Source organism: Oncorhynchus mykiss, chromosome 13 (genome assembly GCF_013265735.2).
Source record: "Oncorhynchus mykiss isolate Arlee chromosome 13, USDA_OmykA_1.1, whole genome shotgun sequence".
NCBI classification, from domain to species: Eukaryota; Metazoa; Chordata; class Actinopteri; order Salmoniformes; family Salmonidae; genus Oncorhynchus; species Oncorhynchus mykiss.
In genome coordinates this window covers 5,959,013-5,978,351 of record NC_048577.1, presented here as the reverse complement: position 1 = coordinate 5,978,351, position 19,339 = coordinate 5,959,013, and the positions used below count along the sequence as shown (strand labels likewise).

At 41.1% G+C, this 19,339-nt stretch overlaps 1 protein-coding gene across 9 annotated transcripts in view; it reads left to right on the top strand.

Annotated features, from left to right (window-relative positions):
* LOC110519495 (adhesion G protein-coupled receptor E2-like) overlaps nt 1–19,339 on the top strand; it is a 248,464-nt gene that overhangs the window by 98,512 nt on the left and 130,613 nt on the right. For 4 of the 9 annotated variants that reach the window (XM_036939967.1, XM_036939968.1, XM_036939966.1 and 1 more), the window contains exons 4-6: nt 1,414–1,545; nt 1,827–1,958; nt 2,235–2,366. The exons of 1 other annotated variant lie outside the window; for it this stretch is intronic. In XM_036939967.1, coding sequence (XP_036795862.1) covers nt 1,414–1,545; nt 1,827–1,958; nt 2,235–2,366 — 396 coding nt within the window. The remainder of the gene's footprint in view (nt 1–1,413; nt 1,546–1,826; nt 1,959–2,234; nt 2,367–19,339) is intronic. 4 more of the 9 variants (XM_036939972.1, XM_036939973.1, XM_036939970.1 and 1 more) reach the window with 3 other exon arrangements.

The window sequence follows — 19,339 nt, the reverse complement described above, 5'->3', positions numbered from 1 at the left end:
GGGGGATAATGATATTATTCTATGTGTAGGTGGGGAGGGGGGAGGATAATGATTTATTCTATGTTCAGGGGGGGAGGGGGGGATAATGATATTATTCTATGTGTAGGTGGGGAGGAGCGGGATAATTATATTATTATCTGAGTATGGGAGGAGGGGGGATAATGATATTATTCTATGTGTAGGTGGGGAGGGGATTGATGATATTATTCTATGTGTAGGTGGGGAGGAGCGGGATAATTATATTATTATCTGAGTATGGGAGGAGGGTGGATAATGATATTATTCTATGTGTAGGTGGGGAGGGAGGAGGGAGGATAATGATATTATTCTATGTGTAGGTGGGGAGGGAGGAGGGAGGATCATGATATTATTATATGTGATGGTGGGGAGGGGGGAGGAGGGGGGATAATTATATTATTATATGTGTAGGTGGGGAGGGGGGAGGATAATGATATTATTCTATGTGTAGGTGGGGAGGGGGGGATAATGATATTATTCTATTTGTAGGTGGGGAGGGGGGTGATAATGATATTATTCTATGTGTAGGTGGGGAGTGGGGAGGAGGGGGGATAATGATATTATTATATGCGTAGGTGGGGAGGGGAGGATAATGATATTCTTCCATGTGTAGGTGGGGAGTGGGGAGGGGGGAGGATAATGATATTATTCTATGTGTAGGTGGGGAGTGGGGAGGAGGGGGGATAATGATATTATTATATGCGTAGGTGGGGAGGGGAGGATAATGATATTCTTCCATGTGTAGGTGGGGAGGGGGGATAATGATATTATTCTATGTGTAGGTGTGGAGGGGGGAGGATAATGATATTATTATATGTGTAGGTGGGGAGGGGAGGATAATGATATTATTCTATGTGTAGGTGGGGAGGATGGGGGATAATGATAGTATTCTCTGTGTATGGGAGGAGGGGGGATAATGATATTATTCTATGTGTAGGTGGGGAGGGGAGTGGATAATGATATTATTCTATATGTAGGTGGGGAGGGGAGGATAATTATATTATTAATTGTGTAGGTGGGGAGGGGTGATTATGATATTCTCTCTCTCTCTCTCTCTCTCTCTCTCTCTCTCTCTCTCTCTCTCTCTCTCTCCCTCTCTCCCTCTCTCTCTCTCTCTCTCTCTCCCTCTCTCTCTCTCTCTCTCTCTCTCTCTTTCTTTCCCCTCGCTCTCTCCCTCTTTCCTCTCCCCCTCTCTCTCTCTCTCTCTCTCCCCCCTCCCTCTCTTTCTCTCTCTCTCCCCTTCCTCTCTCTTCCCCTCCCTCTCTCTCTCTCTCTCTCTCTCGCTCTCCCTCTCTCTCTTTCCCCTCGCTCTCTCCCTCTCTTTTCTCCCCCCCTCTCTCTCTCTCTCCCTTCCCCCTCTCTCTTTCCTCCCCTCTCTCTCTCTTTCTCTCTTAGACATAGATGAGTGTAATGTAACTGCTGGTATCTGTGAAGGGGGAGGGACCTGTCAGAACCAGGAAGGAAGCTACATTTGCCTCTGTCTCCCTGGATACAGTAATCATGGCAACAAACAGGCTAGGTGCTCAGGTGAGGAAAGAATATGGTACCATGATGCACTGCTTCCAACGATATGGTACAGTGAGGTACGATAACATTGTCTGTCTTAATTACGTCTATATCTAACATAACATACATCTATCTATATCTATCTATATCATAATCTCCCTCTCCCCCCTCTCTCTCTCTCTCTCTCTCTCTCTCTCCTCTCCCCACCTCTCTCTCTCTCTCTCTCTCTCTCTCTCTCTCTCTCTCTCTCTCTCTCTCTCTCTCTCTCTCTCTCTCTCCCTCCCTCTCTCTCTCTCTCTCAGACATAGATGAGTGTAATGCAACTGCTGGTATCTGTGGAGGGGGAGGGACCTGTCAGAACCAGCAAGGAAGCTACAGTTGCCTCTGTGTACCTGGATACAGTAATCATGGCAACAAACAGGCTAGGTGCTCAGGTGAGGAAAGAATCTGGTACCATGATGCACTGCTTCCAACGATATGGTACAGTGAGGTACGATAACTTTGTCTGTCTTAATTACGTCTATATCTAACATAACATACATCTACATCTATATCTAGCATAACATAACATTACCTAAATCTATATCTAACATAACATAACATACATCTCCCTCTCTCCACCCTCTCTCTCTCTCTCCCCTCCCTCCCTCTCTCACTCTCTCTCCCCTCCCCCTCTCTCTCCCCTCCCCCTCTCTCTCTCTCTCTCTCAGACATAGATGAGTGTAATGTAACTGCTGGTGTTTGTGGAGAGGGAGGGACCTGTCAGAACCAGGAAGGAAGATACAGTTGCCTCTGTCTCCCTGGATACAGTAATTATGGCAACAAACAGGCTAGGTGCTCAGGTGAGGAAAGAATCTGGTACCATGATGCACTGCTTCCAACGATATGGTGCAGTGAGGTACGATTACTTTGTCTGTCTTAATTACGTCTTTATCTAACATAACATTACATACATATGTATCTAACATAAAATAACATATATATTTCTAACATAACATAACATAACATACATCTATATCAAGCATAACATAACATAGCATACATATATATCTAACATAGCATTACATTACATACATCTATATCTAAGAGATCTATATCTAGGAGAGGTTAGGGAATCACTGGAGGAGATATTAGAGAATCACTGGAGGAGAGGTTAGGGAATCACTGGAGGAGATATTAGAGAATCACTGGAGGAGAGGTTAGGGAATCACTGGAGGAGATATTAGAGAATCACTGGAGGAGAGGTTAGGGAATCACTGGGGGAGAGATTAGGGAATCACTGGTGGAGAGGTTAGGGAATCACTGGAGGAGAGGTTGTGGTGTCACTGGATGAGGGGTTAGGGAATCACTGGAGGAGAAGTTAGGGAATCACTGGAGGAGGGGTGAGTTATTTACTTTCAATATATTCCCTTCTCTCTTCAGACATCGATGAGTGCCAGGAGACACCTCAGGTTTGTGGCAGCAACGCCAGTTGCCTCAACACCATTGGGAGCTACCACTGCCAGTGTCAACCTGGGTTCAGATTCTCTCATCACACTGTGAAGGTGAGTCCACAAGAGGGCATCCTTGTGTGTGTGTTTTGTCTTGATTGATTGATTAATTGATTGACTGCTTTAGTTGGAAACATCACTACATACTGTACATATGTATTTATGGGAAGACTTTATAGTCCATATAGACTAAGGCATTTGTGACTTTAAAGACTATTGAGACTATGGATTGTAAGGGACTAAAGATGCCTTAGTGACAATAGATACTACAGAGACTATAGGGACAATAGCTACTAAGGCATCCACAGACACTAAAGCAGTGGTTCTTAACCTTGTTGGAGGTACTGAACCCCACCAGTTTCAAATGCGCATTCACTGAACCAATCAAAACATAGGTATATATTTTACTGGTGCACAAAATGAACCGTGCATCAACATCACTGTAATCAAAGAACAAAATCATCAAAACATGATTTTCACACAAAAACAAAATAATGAATATTTACTGCAAATCAGTGTGACTTCTGCTGTTGCCTTTCAGAGACCAGTTCAGAAATGTGCGGCTTCACCTTGGCAAGTGCCACTCTCATGTCATTTTTGCAACAAAGTCTGTTCCTTTTCTTCGTTTTTATGTCCAGCATCCTCGAAAAGGATTGCTCGCAAAGATATGTTGTAACAAACGGTATGAAAATCTCCAGAGTTTTCTTAGCAATAACAGGGTACGTTACCATTTGTTGACACCAAAACGTTGAAAGCGTTGTTGTTCTGAAGAGTTGCTGTTGAACCTGGCTCTGCTGAATTTAAATGATTTCATCAAGGTATTCATCATTGACATCTGTTGTCTCAACACTAAACGTGAATGGCTGTCTCACCCATGCTGGATATGACTCTCTTGTAGGGAAGTATCCGTCGAGAGACTTTGCAAGCTCATCTAAGTGCTTGGCATTTGCTTGCTTCAGTTCTGCGGGTACAGAAATGTCTCTGATTCCAGATACATCTTCGATCTTACTTACAGTCGTCCAGCAGGGGAAAGTTTGCAAAGTTTTCGTTCTCTGTTCGTCGTTTCCATAACCGTAGCTTTTTTAAAAAGCCTTCAGGTTTTCCTCCGCTTCGATGATGTTGACTCCGCCGCCCTGCATCGTTTGATTGAGATGATTGAGAGCTGCGAAGATATCAGCCATGTACGCTAAAATGAGAATGAACTCAGAATTTTTGAAGCAATCTGCATGACAATGTTGGTGCTCTTGCAAAAACAGGGCTAATTCCACACGCACAGCAAAAACACGATTCAGCACCGGTCCCCGGGATAACCACCAAACGTTAGAATGGTACAGAAGTACCTCGAATTCAGAGCCCATTTCTTTACACAGCTCACTGAAGATGCGGTGCCTCAGAGCACTAGTTCGCACATAGTTCACGCATTCCACTACAATTTTTAATGCTTCTGCCAGTTTCGGAGGCAAGGTTTTTGTTGCCAACGCATGCCTGTGCAGAATACAATGCGTAACCATGATGTGTGGTGCATCGGCTTTCACTAGCGCACCCAAACCAGACTTTCTTCCCAGCATGACTGGAGCTCCATCCGAACAAACTGCAGAAACCATATCCCACAAAAGATTGCTGTCTTTGAAGAAGTCATCCACAAGTTTCTTCACATCGGCTGCCTTAGTTGTTGTTGTAAGAGGCTTACAAAATAATTAAAATCTGCCTTTATCACGTCGTCTTTCACATAGCGCACGAATACAGCAAGCTGGCTTAGATTGGAAACGTCTGTGTTCTCGTCGAGTTGAAGGCTGAATTTTGCTGGGCTTGAAATCAGATCTACAACTACTTGAGCCAAGATGTCTTTGCTCATGTCCTCTATTCTGTCGCTGATGGTGTCATTTGAAAGAGGAATTTGGGATAACGTAACTTCGGCCTCTTTTCCCAGAACGATATTCGCCATCTTCAACACAGCTGGTTTTATGAGTGTTTCACCAATGGTGTGTGGTTTGCCCTGCTTTGCGATCAGGTAAGCAACTTCGTACGATGCTGTGAGGATCGATTTGTTGATGGGTACAAAGCCGAGAACAGGCAGAGTAGCCTTTTCATCGAATCTGGCTCTCTTCACCTTGAATTCAGCGAGCGTTGTGTTCTTGTATTTTCCATCTCCATGCAGCTTAAGGAAGTGTTCTCTTAGTTTTGCCGGTGCTAGACTAGAATTGCTCAACTTGGCATTGCAAATCATGCAGTTAGGACGCTGACTCCCATCACGTTCCGTTATACATGTGAATCCATATTGTACATATTCGTCCGACCACTTTCTTTTTTTACTCGACATAGTAAGTATGAAGGGATTAAAATAAATAAAGATATCACAAGACTTACCATCACGAAAGTCACAAGTCGACTACTGAGCACACCAAATTCCCTGCAGCACATATAGGCCAAGCGATGTAGCGTGATCACCCGAGCAGCCAATGATGGCCTAAGCGGGGAGTGATCATCACGAATCATATGAGTCGGATGTGTGTCTTGACCTCCGCTGAACCCCTGAGACTGACTCACCGAACCCCAGGGGTTCGATCGAACTCAGGTTAAGAACCACTGCACTAAAGCATTTATGTCTATATAGACTATTGAGACTATCGATACTGAGGGACTAAAGATACTAAAGAGACTATAGAGACTGTAGAGGAACCGCAGAAGAAGGTAACGACAAGAGAATGGATGAAGATGCATAAGGAGTAACCATGGTGATTACTGGGTGTGTTGGGGAATAGTACTAAGTGAATGTGGATGTGAGAGTTGAAATGACAGGTTAAGATGATTTACATTTGGATATTAAGATATTAAAATGTGGATAATAACAGATTGATATTTGGAAAATAATTGGTAAGCTGAAGTATTGAATTTGGGATAATAAGAGATATTATTTGTACTGAGTGAATGAGAGCTTTCAGGGGACTATCCCCGGTGTGAAAGACGTGTGTCTGAATGAATACCCCAACCAGTTCTGTCCACTGGTTTGAAAGAGGTGTGTGTATGAATGAATACCCCAACCAGTTCTGTCCACTGGTTTGAAAGAGGTGTGTGTCTGAATGAATACCCCAACCAGTTCTGTCCACTGGTTTGAAAGAGGTGTGTGTCTGAATGAATACCCCAACCAGTTATGTCCACTGGTTTGAAAGAGGTGTGTGTCTGAATGAATACCCCAACCAGTTCTGTCCACTGGTTTGAAAGAGGTGTGTGTCTGAATGAATACCCCAACCAGTTCTGTCCACTGGTTTGAAAGAGGTGTGTGTATGAATGAATACCCCAACCAGTTATGTCCACTGGTTTGAAAGAGGTGTGTGTCTGAATGAATACCCCAACCAGTTCTGTCCCCTGGTTTGAAAGAGGTGTGTGTATGAATGAATACCCCAACAAGTTCTGTCCACTGGTTTGAAAGACGTGTGTGTCTGAATGAATACCCCAACCAGTTCTGTCCCCTGGTTTGAAAGAGGTGTGTGTATGAATGAATACCCCAACCAGTTCTGTCCACTGGTTTGAAAGAGGTGTGTGTATGAATGAATACCCCAACCAGTTCTGTCCACTGGTTTGAAAGAGGTGTGTGTATGAATGAAAACCCCAACCAGTTCTGTCCACTGGTTTGAAAGAGGTGTGTGTCTGAATGAATACCCCAACCAGTTCTGTCCCCTGGTTTGAAAGAGGTGTGTGTATGAATGAATACCCCAACCAGTTCTGTCCACTGGTTTGAAAGAGGTGTGTGTATGAATGAAAACCCCAACCAGTTCTGTCCACTGGTTTGAAAGAGGTGTGTGTATGAATGAATACCCCAACCAGTTCTGTCCACTGGTTTGAAAGAGGTGTGTGTATGAATGAATACCCCAACCAGTTCTGTCCACTGGTTTGAAAGAGGTGTGTGTATGAATGAAAACCCCAACCAGTTCTGTCCACTGGTTTGAAAGAGGTGTGTGTCTGAATGAATACCCCAACCAGTTCTGTCCCCTGGTTTGAAAGAGGTGTGTGTATGAATGAATACCCCAACCAGTTCCAGCCACTGGTTTGAAAGAGGTGTGTGTATGAATGAATACCCCAACCAGTTCCGGCCACTGGTTTGAAAGAGGTGTGTGTCTGAATGAATGCCCCAACCAAATCTGTGAGCTGAGTTTTTAACATTATATAGGGATTCTGCGTGATGTGAAGATATGAAAGGAGAGAGTACTATTACCAAATATACTGTATGAATATTTTACTGAGGTACTAGAGATGTGATGATGTAACAATGTATGTAGAGTATAATGTGTTACTAGAGATGTGATGATGTAACAATGTATGTAGAGTATAATGTGTTACTATAGATGTGATGATGTAACAATGTATGAATATTATACTGAGTTACTAGAGATGTGATGATGTAACAATGTATATAGAGTATAATGTGTTACTAGAGATGTGATGATGTAACAATGTATGTAGAGTATAATGTGTTACTAGAGATGTGATGATGTAACAATGTATATAGAGTATAATGGGTTACTAGAGATTTGATAAAGTAACAATGTATGAATATTATACTGAGTTACTAGAGATGTGATGATGTAACAATGTATGTAGAGTATAATGTGTTACTAGAGATGTGATGATGTAACAATGTATGAATATTATACTGAGTTACTAGAGATTTGTTAATGTAATATGTTGTTAGTGACTTTCAGATAGCACTTTAATAATGTGGTGTCTTAGTATTTTGAAGTGTTTTTGAATACAAGGTCACATAAGGAAAAGAGGAATTGAGACTCATCATATTAGAGGCTGCCATCTGTTGTTTGGGTTAAAGATAAGCTTCCTGTGGACAAATAGATCAGCTGCCTGTGAAAATGAACAGAACTCACTGAACTCAAACAGGCTGTAAGGGACATTTGGGACAGAAAGAGTAGACAGTACAAGTCAAAAGTTTGGACACGCCTACTCATTCAAGGGTTTTCTTTATTTGAACTATGTTCTACTATCAAATAACACATATGGAATCATGTAGTAACCAAAAAAGTGTAAAACACATTTTAAATAATCTAATTAGCCACGCTTGCGTTGATGACAGCTTTGCACACTCTTGGCATTCTCTCAAACAGCTTCATGAGATAGTCACCTGGAATGCATTTCAATGAACAGGTTTGTTTTGTTAAAAGTTAATTTGAGGAGGCAGGGGTGGTATACAGAATATAGCCCTATTTGGTAAAATACCAAGTCCACATTATGGCAAGAACATCTCAAATAAGCAAAGAGAAACATCAGTCCATCATTACTTTAAGCCGTGAAGGTCAGTCAATGTGGAACATTTCAAGAACTTTGAAAGTTTCATCAAGTGCAGTCACAACAAACATCAAGCACTATGATGAAACTGGCTCTCATGAGGACAGCCACAGGAAAGGAAAACCCAGAGTTACCTCTGCTGCAGCGGATCAGTTCATTAGAGTTAACTGTCTCTCATGAGGACCGCCACAGGAAAGGAAGACCCAGAGTTACCTCTGCTGCCGAGGATCAGTTCATTACAGTTAACTGTCTCTCATGAGGACAGCCACAGGAAAGGAAAACCCAGAGTTACCTCTGCTGCAGAGGATCAGTTCATTAGAGTTACCTGTCTCTCATGAGGACAGCCACAGGAAAGGAAAACCCAGAGTTACCTCTGCTGCAGAGGATCAGTTCATTACAGTTAACTGTCTCTCATGAGGACCGCCACAGGACAGGAAGACCCAGAGTTACCTCTGCTGCAGAGGATCAGTTCATTACAGTTAACTGTCTCTCATGAGGACCGCCACAGGAAAGGAAGACCCAGAGTTACCTCTGCTGCAGAGTATCAGTATTATAGTTACCAGCCTCATCGATTGCAGCCCAAATAAATGCTTCACAGAGTTCAAGTCACAGACACGTCTCAACATCAACTGTTCAGAGGAGACTACATGAATCAGGCCTTCATGGTCAAATTACTGCAAAGAAACCACTACTAAATGACTCCAATAATAAGAAGAGATTTGCGTGCACCAAGAAAAACAAGCAATAGTCATTAAACCGATGAAAATGTGTCCTTTGGTCTGACGAGTCCAAATTTGACTTTTTTTGGTTCCAACCACCGTGTCGTTGTGAGACACAGAGTAGGTGAACGGATGATCTCCGCATGTGTGATTCCCACCGTGAAGCATGGAGGAGGAGGTGTAATGGTGTGGGGGTGCTTTGCTGGTGACACGGTCTTTGATTTATTTAGAATTCAAGGCACACTTAACCAGCATGGCTACCACAGCATTCTGCAGTGATACGCCATCCAATCTGGTTTGCACTTAGTGGGACTATCATTTGTTGTTCAACAGGACAATGACCCAACACACCTCCAGGCTGTGTAAGGGCTATTTGACCAAGAAGGAAAGTGACAGAGTGTTGCATCCGATGACCTGGCCTCCACAATCACCCGACCTCAAACCCAATTTACATTGTTTGGGATGAGTTGGACCGCATAGTAAAGGAAAAGCAGCCAACATGTGCTCAGCATATGTGGGAACTCCTTCAAGACTTTTGGAAAAGCATTCGAGGTGAAGCTGGTTTAGAGAATGCCAAGAGTGTGCAAAGCTGTCATCAAGGCAAAGGGTGGATACTTTGAAGAATCTTAAAACATAAAATATATTTAGATTTGTTTAAAACTTTTTTAGTTACTACATGATTCCATATGTGCTATTTCATAGTTTTGATGTCTTCACTATTATTTTACAATGTAGAAAATAGTAAAAATAAAGAAAAACCCTTGAATGAGTAGGTGTGTCCAATCTGTGGACTGGTTCTGCATGTCAATGCAACAGGTTCATCATGATTAGATTACAAGAAAGGAGCTCTGGGATTGTTTGCTTTAGAAGGTGCCTATTCAGCTTAATGGGACACTGTATCATCTGAAGTGTCTGAAGTATGATTCTGTTTAATGGGACACTGTATCATCTGAAGTGTCTGAAGTATGATTCTGTTTAATGGGACACTGTATCATCTGAAGTATGATTCTGTTTAATGGGACACTGTATCATCTGAAGTGTCTGAAGTATGATTCTTTTTAATGGGACACTGTATCATCTGAAGTGTCTGAAGTATGATTCTGCTTAATGGGACACTGTATCATCTGAAGTGTCTGACGTATGATTCTGTTTAATGGGACACTGTATCATCTGAAGTGTCTGAAGTATGATTCTGCTTAATGGGACACTGTATCATCTGAAGTGTCTGAAGTATGATTCTTTTTAATGGGACACTGTATCATCTGAAGTGTCTGAAGTATGATTCTGTTTAATGGGACACTATCATCTGAAGTGTCTAAAGTATGATTCTGTTTAATGGGACACTATCATCTGAAGTGTCTGACGTATGATTCTGTTTAATGGGACACTGTATCATCTGAAGTGTCTAAAGTATGATTCTGTTTAATGGGACACTGTATCATCTGAAGTGTCTGAAGTATGATTCTGTTTAATGGGACACTGTATCATCTGAAGTGTCTGAAGTATGATTCTGTTTAATGGGACACTATCATCTGAAGTGTCTGACGTATGATTCTGTTTAATGGGACACTGTATCATCTGAAGTGTCTGAAGTATGATTCTGTTTAATGGGACACTGTATCATCTGAAGTGTCTGAAGTATGATTCTGTTTAATGGGACACTGTATCATCTGAAGTGTCTGAAGTATGATTCTGTTTAATGGGACACTGTATCATCTGAAGTGTCTGAAGTATGATTCTGTTTAATGGGACACTGTATCATCTGAAGTGTCTGAAGTATGATTCTGTTTAATGGGACACTGTATCATCTGAAGTGTCTGAAGTATGATTCTGTTTAATGGGACACTGTATCATCTGAAGTGTCTGAAGTATGATTCTGCTTAATGGGACACTGTATCATCTGAAGTATGATTCTGCTTAATGGGACACTGTATCATCTGAAGTGTCTGACGTATGATTCTGTTTAATGGGACACTGTATCATCTGAAGTGTCTGAAGTATGATTCTGTTTAATGGGACACTGTATCATCTGAAGTGTCTGAAGTATGATTCTGTTTAATGGGACACTGTATCATCTGAAGTGTCTGAAGTATGATTCTGTTTAATGGGACACTGTATCATCTGAAGTGTCTGAAGTATGATTCTGTTTAATGGGACACTGTATCATCTGAAGTGTCTGAAGTATGATTCTGTTTAATGGGACACTGTATCATCTGAAGTGTCTGAAGTATGATTCTGTTTAATGGGACACTGTATCATCTGAAGTGTCTGAAGTATGATTCTGCTTAATGGGACACTGTATCATCTGAAGTATGATTCTGTTTAATGGGACACTGTATCATCTGAAGTGTCTGAAGTATGATTCTGCTTAATGGGACACTGTATCATCTGAAGTATGATTCTGCTTAATGGGACACTGTATCATCTGAAGTGTCTGACGTATGATTCTGTTTAATGGGACACTGTATCATCTGAAGTGTCTGAAGTATGATTCTGTTTAATGGGACACTGTATCATCTGAAGTGTCTGAAGTATGATTCTGTTTAATGGGACACTGTATCATCTGAAGTGTCTGAAGTATGATTCTGTTTAATGGGACACTGTATCATCTGAAGTGTCTGAAGTATGATTCTGCTTAATGGGACACTGTATCATCTGAAGTGTCTGAAGTATGATTCTGTTTACACATGGTTTTATCAAGACTTCTTTCCCAAGATGCAATAAGCTCGATTAAGATGAAGACTTTTAGGACTGATTAGTATATGTTAATTTTCTTTCTTCCAGGCTTGATGGAAATTCCTATATCAAGTTTTCTGATGAGTTTACCAATGATTTGGTCACGTCTGCTCCTGCTCCCCCTCTCTGACGCTTGAGGTTGCCAGACGGCTCATCATTACTCACACCTCTCACCATCGTTACGCGCCCCAGCGCTTCATCGGACTCACCTGGACTCCATCATGTCATTGATTATCTACCCTATATCTGTCACCCCCTCCAGTTAATTTTCTGCGTCTGCATTGATGTTGTTTTGTTTCTCCTGTCCAGACGCTGTTCCTGTTTTTCATGTCTGTTAATCCATTAAATATTCATTCCCTGTACTTACTTCTCGTCTCCCAGCGTATGGCATCACAGAGCCATTACAGATTGTGTACATTTCCTTTTTAAAGACTTGCTGAGGCATTTATCAGTTAGTGACACTGTAGTAATATACAGTATAAATATACCTGGATCAGGCTGTTTTTTAATTGATTTTTATTGAACCTTTATTTAACTGGACAAGTCAGTTAATTAAAAACAAAATTTTATTTACCATGATTCCCTAGGAACAGTGGGTCAACTGCCTTGTTCAGAGGCAGAACAACATATATATTTTTCTTCCGGCTCCGGGGATTCAATCTAGGAACCATTCGGTTATTGGCCCAATGCTCTAACCACTAGGCTACTGCCGCCCCTTAGGATACCTATCTCCCTGCTGTTAACCTCTCGTGGGTAGGGGGCAGTATTTTCACCTCCGGATGAAAAGCGTGCCGAAAGTAAATTGCCTGTTATTCAGGCCCAGAATTTAGGATATGTATATAATTAGTGGATTTGGATAGAAAACACTCTAAAGTTTCCAAAACTGTTAAAATAATATGCCTATGAGTATAACAGAACTGATATGGCAGGCGAAAACCTGAGAAAAATACATCTAGGAAGTGGAATTGTTTTCATGTCGCTGTTTTTCAACTCAATACCAATAGAGAATCCAATGGGTTAGGAATCCGATTGCAGTTCCAATGGCTTCCACTAGATGCTTTTATTTTGAAAAACGATGTGTGAAAAGCAATTTTGGTCAGAGGACAGAGGAAGTTTGCAGACCTGATTTGACGCACTCTTTGTTATTTTTCCTTTCTATTGAAAACGGTATTGTCCGGTTAAAATTTTTATTGATTATAAATACAATTAACAACCTGAGGATTAATTGTAAGTGTAACTGGGAGTCTGTGAGTGCAACCATATGAAGATCATCAAAGGTAAGTGATTCATTTTATCGCTATTTCTGACTCCTCGACTTGGCTGGTAATGATTGTATGTTTTTTTTTTTTTACATGGGGCGCTATCCTCAGATAATCTCATGGTATGCTTTCGCCGTAAAGCCTTTTTGAAATTTGACACAGCGGCTGGATTAACAAGAAGTTAATATTTAAGGAAGATCCCTCATTATTTGTTTGTACAAATGTTGCATAAAGGGAAATTGTCCTTTTAATCCAACCACGGTGTCAGATTTATAAAATGCTTTTCGGCAAAAGCATACCTAGCCCAGAACATACCTAGCCCAGATCATAGCCCAGTTGACAAATTATCCAAACAGTGACTAGCCAAGCAGAAGCGTTACAAAACTCAGAAATATAGATAATATTAATCCCTTACCTTTGATGATCTTCATATGGTGGCAATCAGAAGACATTCATTTACTCAATAAATGTTCATTTTGTTCAATAAAGTCTCTTTATATCCAAAAACCTCAGTTTTGTTCGCACTTTTTCTTCAGTAATCCACAGGCTCAAATGCAGTCAAAACAGGCAGACAAAAAATCCAAATTGTATCCGTAAAGTACATAGAAACATGTCAAACAATGTTTATATTCAATCCTCAGGTTGTTTTTGGCCTAAATGATTTATATATTTAAACAGGACAATAACATTGTCACTATAAAAGGTAAACAAGTAATGCACTCTCTCGGGATTGCGCATGAAAAAGCTCTGCGACACGGTAGGGTCCACTCATTCAGACTGGTGTTACTCCCTAATTTATAAGAATACAAGCCTGAAACGATTTCTAACGACTGTTGACATCTAGTGGAAGGCATTGGATCTGCAAATTGAGTCCCAAATCAATGGATACTGTAATGGCATTGAATAGAAAACTACAAAATCTCCCCCAAAATACTTCCTGAATGGATTTTTCTCAGGTTTTCGCCTGCCAAATCAGTTCTGTTTTACTCACAGACACGATATTAACAGTTTTGGATACTTTAGAGTATTTTCTATCCAAATCTACCAAATCTACCAGTTATTTGCATATCATATCATATCATCCAAAATTCTGAATGCTGCCCCCTACCCTAGAGAGGTTAACCTTTCTGATCTCCCCATCCCGGATCCGGGTTCGTGAATACAGACTCAAGCTCATTACCATAACGCAACGTTAACTATTCATGAAAATCGCAAATGAAATGAAATAAATATGCTAGCTCTCAAGCTTAGCCTTTTGTTAACAACACTGTCATCTCAGATTTTCAAAATATGCTTCTCAACCATTGCAAAACAAGCATTTGTGTAACAGTATTGATGGCTAACGTAGCATTTAGCATTAGCATTCAGCTGGCAACATTTACACAAAAAAACAGAAAAGCATTCAAAAAAATAATTTACCTTTGAAGAACTTCAGATGTTTTCAATGAGGAGACTCTCAGATAGCAAATGTTCAGTTTTTCCTGAAAGATTATTTGTTTAGGACAAATCGCTCCGTTTTCTGCGTCACGTTTAGCTATGAAAAAACCCCTGTATCCAGGATTGTGTAAATCTATCAGCAAGCTCATTAGCATAACACAACGTTAACTATTTATGAAAATCGCAAATGAAATGAAATAAATATGCCATCTCTCAAGCTTAGCCTTTTGTAAACAACACTGTCATCTCAGATTTTCAAAATATGCTTCTCAACCATAGGAAAACAATAATTTGTGTAAAAGTAGCTAGCTAGAGTTAGCATTTCGCGTTAGCATTTAGCGTTAGCATTAGCGTTAGCATCCAGCACGCAACATTAACAAAAACATAAAAGCCTTCAAATAAAATCATTTACCTTTGAAGAACTTCTGATGTTTTCAATGAGGATACTTTCAGTTAGATAGCAGATGCTCAGTTTTTCCAAAAAGATTCCTTGTGTATTAGAAATAGCTCCGTTTTATACATCACATTTGGCTACCAAAAAAAATCCATAAATTCAGTCCTCAAAACGCAAACTTTTTTCCAAATTAACTCCATAATATCGACTGAAAACATGGCAAACGTTGTTTAGAATCAATCATCAAGGTGTTTTTCACATATCTCTTCATTGATACATCGTTCTTGGACACATGCTTTCTCCCCTGAATCAAATGGTAAAGTAGAAGCAGCTGGCAATTGCGCACCGAATTCGACGCAGGACACCAGGCGGACACTTGGAAAATGTAGTCTCTTATGGTCAATCTTCCAATGATATGCCTACAAATACGTCACAATGCTGCTAAGACCTTGGGCGAACGACAGAAAGTGTAGGCTCATTCGTTGCGCAATCACAGCCATATAAGGAGAGAATGGAAAACAGAGCTTCAGAAATTCTGCTAATTCCTGGGTGATGCATCATCTTGGTTTCGCCTGTAGAATGAGTTCTGGGGCACTTACAGACAAAATCTTTGCAGATTCTGAAACTTCAGAGTGTTTTCTTTCCAAAACTGTCAAGAATATGCATAGTCGAGCATCTTTTCGTGACAAAATATCGCGCTTAAAACGGGAACGTTTTTTATCCAAAAATGAAATAGCGCCCCTAGAGCTCTAACAGGTTAAGAAATGTACTGAAAACCCCAGTGTAAACCTTGTACACAAAATGTTTGAAACGTCTTTTAAGATACAGAAGAACGGGGAAAGAATGGGGAAATAAACACTCACTTAATAGGGTTGAATGACCTCCGACCTCTATTCTGACTTTCTGGTGAGGCCTAATCACCGATAATTAGGTAGAAGATTATAAATTAAATCAGATTGGTCACATACACGTTTTATCAATAGTCCTATGTGTGATTCAGACCATGAGGAGGAGAGAGAGAGAGAGAGAGAGTGCTGCCCCTGAATGACGGAAACCTGTCTCCAGTCCATATTACTATATCTTGAATTACCTTATGGGATACAATTATTTCCTTATGGAGTTATCAAGGTATGTTTTTTGATTGTATTTGTTTTTCTGATTTGTTTATTTTTACTTAACCGGCAGTGTTGTTGTTGTTTTGGATGCATAAAACAAGATGTGAGTCATGTGTCAAAAGGGAAGAAGTGTATTGTGGTTGTTGTTCTTGGTTGTTGTTTGAATTGTGGTTTTTGTTTTGTTTGTTGTATGTTGTTTTGTTTGTTTTGTTTTTGTCTTGCTTAAAAAAAAAATCTCTCCAGATTGGTTCTGCTATATGGTCGGGATTTCTCCCTAAGGGTTAGCCCTCTACCAAATCTGACCCTGTAACTCTGCAGTGAGGTCGTCAATGTTACAGGGGGAGTATAAGCCAATTTGATAAAATGTTTTTAACAGTGTGTTGTTATTCTATTTGACATTTGTCTTAGACATTTCTATTAAGAATATTGGTGGTAATAATTTGTCATACAGTAAATAGTTTGTCTGGTTTCAGGCTTTTAATTTCGAAAAATGACGTTTTAAAGCCATTTGAACAATTATAACAATTTTAACAATAGTTATCACAGCGTAATACAAGGAGGGAAAGTGAGGGAAAATGTTGTTGTCTGAAGAGGTAGCATTTAATTGTACACAGCATCTCCTCTCACTCTATCTTGGTTCGTGCAGGTGACTGTGACCTCCTCCTCAGACCAATTGACAGTACGCCCAGAACATTGTTCTGGGAACCAAAATGAGTATCTCAATTTCAAGGTCCCAGATTTGAGAGAAGAAACCTTGTTAGTTATCAGTCAGTCAGTCACTTGCAGGAACCAACGTTGATGATGAATAATGAATCATGTAAATCATGCTTATATGAATTATTTGGATAGCCGTATAATAGAGGACTAACGGGACTGTCCCGGCAGAGCTCCTGACCGATGTGTACTATGCATGAAGTTTGTAGGAACCTCTCCTGCTTGCTGATAATAAATAATGATTCATTAAAGTTAGACTTTGAGTCCCTGGTGGTAATTTCCACGACAACGCAAATAATATTATGTTGTCACATCAGCACGGCAATGGTTGTAATGGAGACCCTCTTTGGTTTGTGCAAGTGTGATTGATAGGTGAGACCGGCATGTTTGTGTGTCCGTGTGTGTGTGTTTGTGTGTCTGTGTGTGTGGCAAGGGCTCAGCATGCTTTGTGTGTGTTCACTACAGATGAGGATGTGTGTGTGTATTTGTGCATCCGTGTGTGTGTGTGTGTGTGTGTGTGTGTGTGTGTGTGTGTGTGTGTGTGTGTGATGCGAGTATCTCAGCTTAGCTTGTGTGTGTCCACTACAGATGAGGATGAGTGTGTGTGGGTTCCCTCAGTGCGCAGCCCTCTGGGCATGTGCACAAACACACCTGGTCGATACACCTGTCTGTCAGGGCTTAGTAACAACAGTAACAACACTGTGCCCGGCACAGATGAGACGGCTGAGGCCATGCTAGCCTTGACCCCTAAACCTGCCCTGACCTCTGACCCCCGACCCCTGACCTCTAACCCCATGACCCCTATCTTTTGGCCACATTCCAATCCAGACGTCTGCCTGAACTCACAGCTGTACCCATCACGTGATATAGCAGCAATCTGATGCCTGACTGAGCTGTCAGTCCAGAACAGACTGTGGGAGGAGCACAGTACTACATAGAGCCATGACTACATGGAACTCTATTCCACATCAAGTAACTCACAAGTAGTGGGCAAGTGTACACTTCAGTGGAAAGGAGGGAGCAGTGTCCTCATGACTGGAATGTTTCTTAATGTTTTTTATCATTTTTAATGTAAAAAATCCAGTGTTTCTATTTTAAACGTTGTTGTTATATTACACTCTAATGTGTTACATATGTTATATGTGTTATATTACACTCTAATGTGATATAAAGTGTCATATTGGAATTAAACTGACATGGTACATGTGTCTTATATTTAGACAGTCAAACAGCGATGGATCTCTCAGAGAAAACGATGCAGAGGAAATATATGACATTTTAAGTGCGGCCCTCCGGACCAGGTTGAAGATCAAATGCGGTTCACTTGGCAAAATGAGTGTTACCCCCTCATCTAGACTGTTAGAGAGGTCACTACCCTTACTGATCTCAATGTTACTTCCTCAAACAGAGGTTACTACCCTCACTGATCCCCATGTTACTTCCTCAAACAGAGGTTACTACCCTCACTGATCCCCATGTTACTTCCTCAAACAGAGGTTACTACCCTCACTGATCCCCATGTTACTTCCTCAAACAGAGGTTACTACCCTCACTGATCCCCATGTTACTTCCTCAAACAGAGGTTACTACCCTCACTGATCCCCATGTTACTTCCTCAAACAGAGGTTACTACCCTCACTGATCCCCATGTTACTTCCTCAAACAGAGGTTACTACCCTCACTGATCCCCATGTTACTTCGTCAAACAGAGGTTACTACCCTCACTGATCCCCATGTTACTTCCTCAAACAGAGGTTACTGTTGTGCCACTGCAAACCGCCCCATAAGGACAGGTCTAGGTTCAGTTTTACTGTGTAAGCCTGGATAATGATGATCAGTAAGGGACAATGTAAACTGATCTGAGTGTGGTGCTTCTATTACAGTAGGGACTTTCCTCTGTCGCTGTAGATACCGTTATTCCACCGGCAGCTTCCTCTTTCTAGTGTATGAGGCCTAAATGACACCCTATTCCCTGTATAGTGCACTACATTTGACCAGGGCCTATAGTGCACTGTATAATAGGTTGTCAATTGGGATGCATGCTAGGATGGTTACCATGGTAACATTTTTAGCACTAGTGTGCTGTGGGTTTCTGGGTGTTTTAATCTCCACCTCAACTTCCTCCCTGTCTCATGTCTTCATTTATATCTAAGTTAGTTGGTATCTGATGGTAAACTTGGTTACCCATGGCAACAACTTGGATCCACTATGAACATGATAAGGATGTGACAGTTTTCATTTGTGTGTTGTGGTGTGTTTTGTTGTTGTGGTGTGTGGTGTGGTGTGGTGTGTGTTGTGTTGTTGTGGTGTGTGGTATGTGGTGTGTGGTGTGGTGTGTAGTACTGTGCGCTTCCCATAGTCTGTTCTGGACTTGGGGACTGTGAAGAGACCTCTGGTGGCATGTCTTGGGGGGTATGTATGGCTGTCTGAGCTTTGTGCCAGTAGTTCAAACAGACAGCTTGGTGCTTTCAACATGTCCAGTCATCTCATAAATACAAGTAATGAGGAAGTCGATCTCTCCTTCACTTAGAGCCAGGAAAGTTTGACACACATATTATTAGTGTTAGCTCTCTGTGTACAACAGAAGGCCAGCCGTGCTGACCTGTTCTCAGACAATTGCACTTTTCCTACAATAAGTCCCCCTTTGTGGCACCTG